The 8,814-nt window shown below is 40.1% G+C and overlaps 2 protein-coding genes across 2 annotated transcripts in view; both read right to left on the bottom strand.

Moving 5' to 3' along the window:
• Positions 1-1,755: 1,755 nt before the first annotated feature.
• Positions 1,756-2,932, bottom strand: LOC133649751 (growth/differentiation factor 6-B-like). Its single transcript, XM_062046406.1, has 2 exons — positions 2,644-2,932; positions 1,756-2,588 (listed from the first exon to the last, which is right to left on the bottom strand). The coding sequence occupies exons 1-2, from the start codon at positions 2,930-2,932 to the stop codon at positions 1,756-1,758; spliced, it is 1,122 nt and encodes a 373-aa protein (XP_061902390.1).
• A 3,152-nt stretch (positions 2,933-6,084) lies between these two features.
• Positions 6,085-8,814, bottom strand: part of LOC133649749 (fibrocystin-L-like) — a 67,050-nt gene continuing 64,320 nt past the window's right edge. Inside the window, exons 64-66 of the mRNA XM_062046404.1 lie at positions 8,784-8,814; positions 6,539-6,692; positions 6,085-6,470 (exon numbers count right to left, since the gene is read on the bottom strand). The exon at positions 8,784-8,814 is cut by the window's right edge and continues 116 nt beyond it. Coding sequence (XP_061902388.1) covers positions 6,247-6,470; positions 6,539-6,692; positions 8,784-8,814 — 409 coding nt within the window. The 3' untranslated portion in view covers positions 6,085-6,246. The remainder of the gene's footprint in view (positions 6,471-6,538; positions 6,693-8,783) is intronic.

The raw sequence follows: 8,814 nt of genomic DNA, 5'->3' as shown, positions 1-8,814 counted from the left end.
CTGCATGTGAATGATAAAACGTTTAACAACATTAAAACCATAATAACATAATTTTGACAGCACAATTGTAGCACAAATGTTGCACAATTGTCGCACAAACATTTGGGACAAATTTGGAGATATTTGGGGAAGTGTACATGTGAATGATTACACGTTTAACAACATTAAAACTATAATAGCACATTTTTTGACAGCAACATTGTGGCACAAATGTTGCACAAATGTTTAGTACACATATGGAGAGATTTTGAGGAATTTTGGACTATTTTGGGGGGCTGCATGTGAATGAAAAAACGTTTAACAACATTAAAACCATAATAACATAATTTTGACAGCACAATTGTAGCACAAATGTTGCACAATTGTCGCACAAACATTTGAGACAAATTTGGAGATATTTGGGGAAGTGTACATGTGAATGATTACACGTTTAACAACATTAAAACTATAATACCACATTTTTTGACAGCAACATTGTGGCACAAATGTTGCACAAATGTTTAGTACACATTTGGAGAGATTTTGAGGAATTTTGGACTATTTTGGGGGGCTGCATGTGAATGATAAAACGTTTAACAACATTAAAACCATAATAACATAATTTTGACAGCACAATTGTAGCACAAATGTTGCACAATTGTCGCACAAACATTTGAGACAAATTTGGAGATATTTGGGGAAGTGTACATGTGAATGATTACACGTTTAACAACATTAAAACTGTAATAGCACATTTTTGACAGCAACATTGTGGCACAAATGTTGCACAAATGTTTAGTACACATTTGGAGAGATTTTGAGGAATTTTGGACTATTTTGGGGGGCTGCATGTGAATGATAAAACGTTTAACAACATTAAAACCATAATAACATAATTTTGACAGCACAATTGTAGCACAAATGTTGCACAATTGTCGCACAAACATTTGGGACAAATTTGGAGATATTTGGGGAAGTGTACATGTGAATGATTACACGTTTAACAACATTAAAACTATAATAGCACATTTTTGACAGCAACATTGTGGCACAAATGTTGCACAAATGTTTAGTACACATTTGGAGAGATTTTGAGGAATTTTGGACTATTTTGGGGGGCTGCATGTGAATGATAAAACGTTTAACAACATTAAAACCATAATAACATAATTTTGACAGCACAATTGTAGCACAAATGTTGCACAATTGTCGCACAAACATTTGGGACAAATTTGGAGATATTTGGGGAAGTGTACATGTGAATGATTACACGTTTAACAACATTAAAACTATAATAGCACATTTTTGACAGCAAAATTGTGGCACAAATGTAGCACAATTCTAACACAAATGTAGCACAATTGTAACACAAATGTTTGGTACACATCTGGGGAGATTTTGAGGACTTTTGGACAACTTTGGGGGTCTGCATGTGAATGATAAAAAGTTTAACAACATTAAAGCTGTGTAAACATCATTTTGACGGCACAATTATAGGACAACTGTCGCACAAATGTAGCACAAAGGTTTGGGACAGGTCTGGAGAGACTTGGTCAAGGTGCGTGTGGGATTCAGACAACTTGGGGGTCTAAAAGCCATTTTGGAATTACTTAAAAACAACAACAACAACAACAACAACACAAACGTTTTCACGGCACAAAACAGCACAAACGGCTATTTGCCATGGCGGGCCAGATCTAGACGGGTGTGCAGTTTGCTCCTAAGCAGGACTGTTAGGGTGAGTTCTTTCTAGAAGATTCCAAGGCGACGTTGTCCCTACCTGCACCCGCACGCCTCCACCACCATGTCCTCGTACTGCTTGTAGACCACGTTGTTGCCGGCGTCGATGTACAGGATGCTGATGGGGCTGAGCCTGGCGGGCGCGCAGCAGCTGGGCGGCGTGTGCCCGGGGTCCTTGGAGTTCATCAGGGTCTGGATGATGGCGTGGTTGGTGGGCTCCAGGTGGGAGCGCAGCGGGAAGTCGCACACGCCCTGGCAGTGGTGCGCCTGGAAGTCCAGCGGGGCGATGATCCAGTCGTCCCAGCCCAGCTGGCGGAAGTTGACGTGCAGCGGCTTCTTGCTGCACCGGGACTTGGACTTCCCGCCGGGCCTCTTCTTGTGGCGGCTCCTGGACGCCGTCCGCCTGCTGCGGCCGGGTTTGCTCCCTTTGGCTCTCAGCCTTTCGCTGAAGAGCGTCTTGGACCTGGTGAAGACCACCAGGATGGCCTTCTTCTGCCGGGGTCTGGCGTGCCTGTGCAGACCGAGGAGACGCAGGTCCAGCTCCTTCTCAGAGGTGTCCAGCAAAGCGGTGAGCTCCACACAGAAGACTCCCTCCGGACTCTGCGGCTGCCACTCCTTGAAGATCTCCCACACGTCCAGAATCTCCCACCTGGGCCGCCGACACCCCTGGAAGTCCAAGGTCTTGGAGCGGAGGGGTCGGCGATCCTGGCAGGAGACGAGCTGCAGCTCCACCGGTTCTGACGGTCCACAGTTCCCGGACACTTTGGTGTACATCCGCAGCTCGGCTCCCAGGACCTCCGCTTTCTGGGAGAGGGTGGAGACGTCGAAGATGTACCGTTGTCTTCTCAGAGGAGCCGGCGGGAGCTCGTCTGCAGGGAACAACAACGGTGAATCCACGTCCTGTAAGAGTTTTCGGACGCTTACCTTCTCCGTTGTCCACAAAACTGGCGATGGTGTTGGCGGCCCGGGAGGAGCGGAAGAAGCTGGCGTTGAGTCCCAGCTTCTCTGCCGTGGAGAAGGTCTTGTAGATGGACAGCATGTAGTCGTGAGGCTCCACGGACGCCCTCTTGTCCACCCAGACCTTCTTGAAGTACCCGGACCTGGTCTCCCTGGCCGCCTTGCCCCCTTTGGGCACCGGGAAAAGGGCAAGGGGGCAGACGTGGGGCGCCAGCAGCAGGGCCCCGCAGAGAGCCGCCATCAGAGAGACACCCATCCTCTGGTGGGGGAGGGCGGGAGACCCTCGGGTAGGGCCAACTCTTCAGCGGCTGCTCCACAGAGTGCACACGGATCAAGTTGGAAAAAACTAAATAGAGGCGGAGGGAGGGGTGTTGGGACACGCCCACTTTTGCGGCCGTAAAAGTGATTGGTGGGGCCTGAAAAGACTTGTTGACTCAGCGGTTTTTGATTGATTAATTGAGACTTGTATTAGTAGATTGCACAGTACAGTACAGGGGTCACCAACGCGGTGCCCGCGGGCACCAGGTAGCCCGTAAGGACCAGATGAGTAGCCCGCTGGCCTGTTCTAAAAATAGCTCAAATAGCAGCACTTACCAGTGAGCTGCCTCTATTTTTGAAATTTTATTTATTAACTAGCAAGCTGGTCTCGCTTTGCCCGACATTTTTAATTCTAAGAGAGACAAAACTCAAATAGAATTTGAAAATCCAAGAACATATTTTAAAGACTTGGTCTTGACGTGTTTAAAAAAATTCATGAATTTTTTTACTTTGCTTCTTATAACTTTCAGAAAGACAATTTTAGAGAAAAAATACAACCTTAAAAATTATTTTAGGATTTTTAAACACATATACCTTTTTACCTTTTAAATTCCTTCCTCTTCTTTCCTGACAATTTAAATCAATGTTCAAGTAATTTTTTATTTTTTTATTGTAAAGAATAATAAATACATTTTAATTTAATTCTTCATTTTAGCTTCTGTTTTTTCGACGAAGAATATTTGTGAATATTTCTTCAAACTTATTATGATTAAAATTCAAAAAAATTCTTCTGGCAAATCTAGAAAATCTGTAGAATCAAATTTAAATCTTATTTCAAAGTCTTTTGAATTTATTGAAACATTTTTGTTCTGGAAAATCTAGAAGAAATAATGATTTGTCTTTGTTAGAAATATAGCTTGGTCCAATTTGTTATATATTCTAACAAAGTGTAGAGTGGATTTTAACCTATTTAAAACATGTCATCAAAATTCTAAAATTAATCTTAATCAGGAAAAATTACTAATGATGTTCCATAAATTATTTTTTTAAGTTTTTCTCTTCTTTTTTTCGGTTGAATTTGAATTTTAAAGAGTCGAAATTGAAGATAAACTATGTTTCAAAATTTAATTGTCATTTTTTTCATGTTTTCTCCTCTTTTAAACCGTTCAATTAAGTGTAAATATAATTAATTATTAATAGTAACATAGAGTTAAAGGTAAATTGAGCAAATTGGCTATTTTTGGCAATTTATTTAAGTGTGTATCAAACTGGTAGCCCTTCACATTAATCAGTACCCAAGAAGTAGCTCTTGGTTTCAAAAAGGTTGGTGACCCCTGGTACAGTACATATTCCCTACAATTGACCACTAAATGGTAACACCCCAATAAGTTGTTCAACTTCTTTAAGTCCACGTTAATCAATTCATGGCAGCACTTTCGTGTTATTAAGCCATGTCAACGATACAAAATGTGGATTATTACCACCATCTTTGTTGTCAATCATGTTGTTGGTGTGACATGTGACATTCCCACCCCAATAAACGCTTCTGATCATCCGTACGTGACGTTAATAACATCCTGTCATTTAGTTTATTATTTATTTCATCTTCTAAAGCAGTGTTTTACAACCTTTTCTGAGCCAAGGCACATTTTTTTCATTGACCAAATGCGGAGGCACACCACCAGCAGACATCATTAAAAACGAAACTCAGTTATAGTAAAAAGTCGTCGTCACAATTGTTGGGTATGACTTTAAAGCATAACCAAGCATGCATCACTATAGCTCTTGTCTCAAAGTAGGTGTACTGTCACCACCTGTCACATCACACCCTGACTTATTTGGACTTTTTTGCTGTTTTCCTGTGTGTAGTGTTTTACTTCTTGTCTTGCGCTCCTATTTTGGTGGCTTTTTCTCTTTTTTTTGGTATTTTCCTGTAGCAGTTTCATGTCTTCCTTTGAGCGATATTTCTACTTTGTTTTAGCACTCAAGAATATTTCAGTGGTTTTTATCCTTCTTTGTGGGGACATTGTTGATTGTCACGTCATGTTCGGGTGTACTTTGTCTTTGCTCCACAGTAAGTCTTTGCTGTCGTCCAGCATTCTGTTTTTGTTTACTTTGTAGCCAGTTCAGTTTTGGTTTTGTTCTGCATAGCCTTCCCTAAGCTTCAATGCCTTTTCTTAGGGGTACTCACCTTTTGTTTATTTTTGGTTTAAGCATTAGATACCTTTTTACCTGCACACTGCCTCCCGCTGAGCAAACAACCTCAAAGTGATACAGTGTATTTTTTTTTAATTTAAAGATAATAAAAATAAATAAAAAAATAGAACAGCCTAAAAGCTAGAACTAGCACACATATATCTAAAAAAAAAAGGCTTTTTCAAAAAGAAGAGTTTTACCTACTCAGTGGCCTAGTGGTTAGAGTGTCCGTAGGTTGTGAGTTCAAAACCCCGGTCGAGTCATACCAAAGACAATAAAAATGGGAGCCATTACCTCCCTGCTTGGCCAAAAAATTATTCCCGGGCGCGGCCACCGCTGCTGCTCACTGCTCCCCTCACCTCCCAGGGGGGGTGATCAAGGGCGATGGGTCAAATGCAGAGAGTAATTTCGCGTGCGACAATCATTGGTACTTTAACTTTTAAGCCTTTTTTAAAAAAAGCATTCACAGTCTGTGGTGCCCTCAGGTGGTCAGGGAGAGCTGTGCATTATGAGTAATGGCAGTCAGCTTACTTTTTCTTACTATTTCTTACTGTAACACATTTCGCTTTATTTTGCGATACATGTTTGCCACGTCGTTATTGTTTGACGTTTTTGGGACGATTAAGTAAACGATCCGAACGTCTGGAGTTTGTTTGCTGTTGTCGTTGTTGCCGCAGAGCAGGAGGAAGTGGAGGAGCGTCAAGCTTTACTAGGAAACTAAACTTAGCATCAACAACAACAAAACTTGTGAATTTGAACTCATTTTATTAATGACAAAAAAAAGTTAGCAGGGGATAAATCATATTTAGAATCATTGACATCTAAGGGCAGAATTTGGCACGACCACCGGTTGCCTTGGAGCTCTGCCGCCCTCCAGTGGTCGGCGCAAAAACCGCACCTGGTGTCTTTCAGCACCATGGAGAGGAACCCCAGTCAAGACGCTGTTGTTGTTGATTTCCTATTCGTCCACACGGGGGCGCCATCCAACGGTGGCCAAAGCAAACTGCACACTGAGAATGGATTCAAATCATCAAATCATTTATTTTAAAGATTAAAGGCAAGAAAAAGAGAGAAAATCACATTTTAGAAAAGAATAATAATTGTTTAGTTCTTCATCTAGCAGACGGGGACGTCTTGGGAGCAGCATGCCACGGCGTAGATGACGCTGACCAGGCACAGGCTGCCGGGCGTCGCCGTGGCGCCCGTGCTGAAGATGCTGCCGTCCGGCGTGGTCGACGTCGTGGTCGATGGCGTCGGCGGGGACGTCGTCTCCCTGACGGTGAAAGGCAGCGACCGGGCGCTCCAGTCGTTCAGCGTGAAGACCATGGTCAGGTTCTCGCCTGCAGGAGAGGAGGGGGTGCGGGTTACTTGAGGGGGCGGGGTCACTTCGGGCGAGATGTGTGTATACCGCCGCTGAGGACGGAGAGGTCGGTGAAGTTGGCCCAGCAGCCGCTGAACAAGATGGTGGCGTTTCCCTCCAGGCCGTCCACGCCCTCGCCGTCCGAGTCCTTCAGGCTGGCCGTGACCGTGAGGGTGGTCACGCCCACCGAGACGCAGTCGCCCTGGAGACGGCGGCAGAGGTCAGCTCCGGTCGCGGCTCATAGGCTAACACGGCTCGGCAAAACGCGCTCACTCCAAAAACGCTGGTTTTGTGAAAGGAGTCTGGTTTTGATTTTGGTATTTTTCAGTTTCAAAACAAATATAAAGTTTGGTCTCAGTCATGACATTTTTTAAAATAGGTCAAATATGATGTTTTAATTTCAGGTCTATCAAAATTGTTTATTTGCAAAATTAAACTATAAAAATAAAACAACTTGCAAATGTGTAAAGCAAAAAAAATATATATAATTTTAAAGTTTTATGCACTTTTATTTCCTTTTTAAAAAAAACAAAAAAAAAAAAAAAAAAAAAACTTTCAACACTTAAGTCTCTAGTTTAACTTCAGATCTACCCGTTGATGATAAGTAAACATTTTTTATGTTTTATTTTAAAAATGTTTAATCCCCTTTCACGGTCACTCTAAAAATGCTCATTTTGTGAATGGAGTCTGGTTTAAGTCGCTGCACACTGAACTATCAAAGCAGGCGGCGACCCTTTCGATTTTTTTCAGTTTCAAAACAAATATAAAGTTTGGTCTCGGTCATAAAAATGTTCAAAAACAGGTCAAATATTATTTTTCAACTTCAGGTTTTTTTTTCCATTGTGAGCAACAAAAAGCACCACAAAATTAGACTATTAAAATAAGTAAAAAATATATTAATATAGAAATATAGGTTTTATGCACTTTTATTTACTTTTTTTTTTTACTTTCAACACTTAAGTCTAGATCAACTTCAGATCTATCCGTCGATGATATGTTTTATCATTTTTTTAATGTTATTTATTAAATTTAATCCCTTTTTTCGGTTACTCTAAAAATGCTCATTTTGTGAATGGAGTCTGGTTTAACTCGCTGCACACTGAACTATCAAAGCTTTTGATATTTTTCAGTTTCAAAACAAATATAAAGTTTGGTCTCAGTCATAAAAATTTTCAAAATAGGTCAAATATTATTTTTCAACTTCAGGTCCATCAAAATGTTTTTTTTCCATTGTGAGCAACAAAAAGCACTGCAAAATTAGACTATAAAAATGTGTAAAGTAAAACTTTTTTTTTTTTTTTTTAAAGGTTTTATGCACTTTTATTTAATTATTTTTAAAGTTTCAACACTTAAGTCTCCAGATCCACTTCAGATCTATCCGTCAATGATAAGTTTTATTATTTTTTTATGTTGTTTTTATTTTTTTTTATCCCCTTTCACGGTCACTCTAAAAATGCTCATTTTGTAAATGGAGTCTGGTTTAAGTCGCTGCACACTGAACTATCAAAGCAGGCGTCGGCCATTTTTATATTTTTCAAAACAAATACAATATAAAGTTTGGTCTCAGTCATAAAAATTTAAAAAAATAGGTCAAATATTATTTTTTAACTTCAGGTCTATTAGAAAAATGTTTTTTTCAATTGTGATCAACAAAAAGCACGGCAAAATTACACTATAAAAATGTGTAAAGTAAAACTTTTTTTTTTTTTTAAAGGTTTTATGCACTTTTATTTCATTATTTTTAAACTTTCAACACTTAAGTCTCCAGATCAACTTCAGATCAATCCGTCAATGATAAGTTTTATTGTTTTTTTTAATGTTGTATTTATTTTTTTCATCCCATTTCAATCTTCTTCCGCGTATCCAAGTTGGGGTCGCGGGGGCAGCAGCCTAAGCAGACACCTCAAAGAAAACTTTGGGTTTTTTTTGTGGCAAACCCACAAAGAAAAATATTTCAAAGTGGAATATTTGATGCCAAGTAATTGGAACCTTGAATAGGTTAATAATTGATTTTAATCCATTATTATTTTTTGAGCAATGAGAGCTTTAAAAAAAAAAAAAAGAAATTGTATAGGGTTTGTTTTGTTTTATAAACTGTATTATATTACAAATTGTACAAAAAAAACATAGAGGGACAAACGGTAGAAACATAATAGATGGAGCTACTCATTTTTTAATTAATTCATTTTTTAAAAACATTTTTGTGTCATATTTTGGAGGAAATGTCTAGAATGTCCAATAAGTAGCCACAGCGCCACCTGCGTGGTAATAACAAAGGCCTGAGCTTCCTCACCTGCTCATCCAGCGCCATGAGACTGGGCTGC

Source organism: Entelurus aequoreus, linkage group LG05, assembly GCF_033978785.1.
Source record: "Entelurus aequoreus isolate RoL-2023_Sb linkage group LG05, RoL_Eaeq_v1.1, whole genome shotgun sequence".
Classification (NCBI taxonomy): domain Eukaryota; kingdom Metazoa; phylum Chordata; class Actinopteri; order Syngnathiformes; family Syngnathidae; genus Entelurus; species Entelurus aequoreus.
Note: the sequence above shows the minus strand (reverse complement) of the source record. Positions and strands in the feature narration are given on the sequence as shown.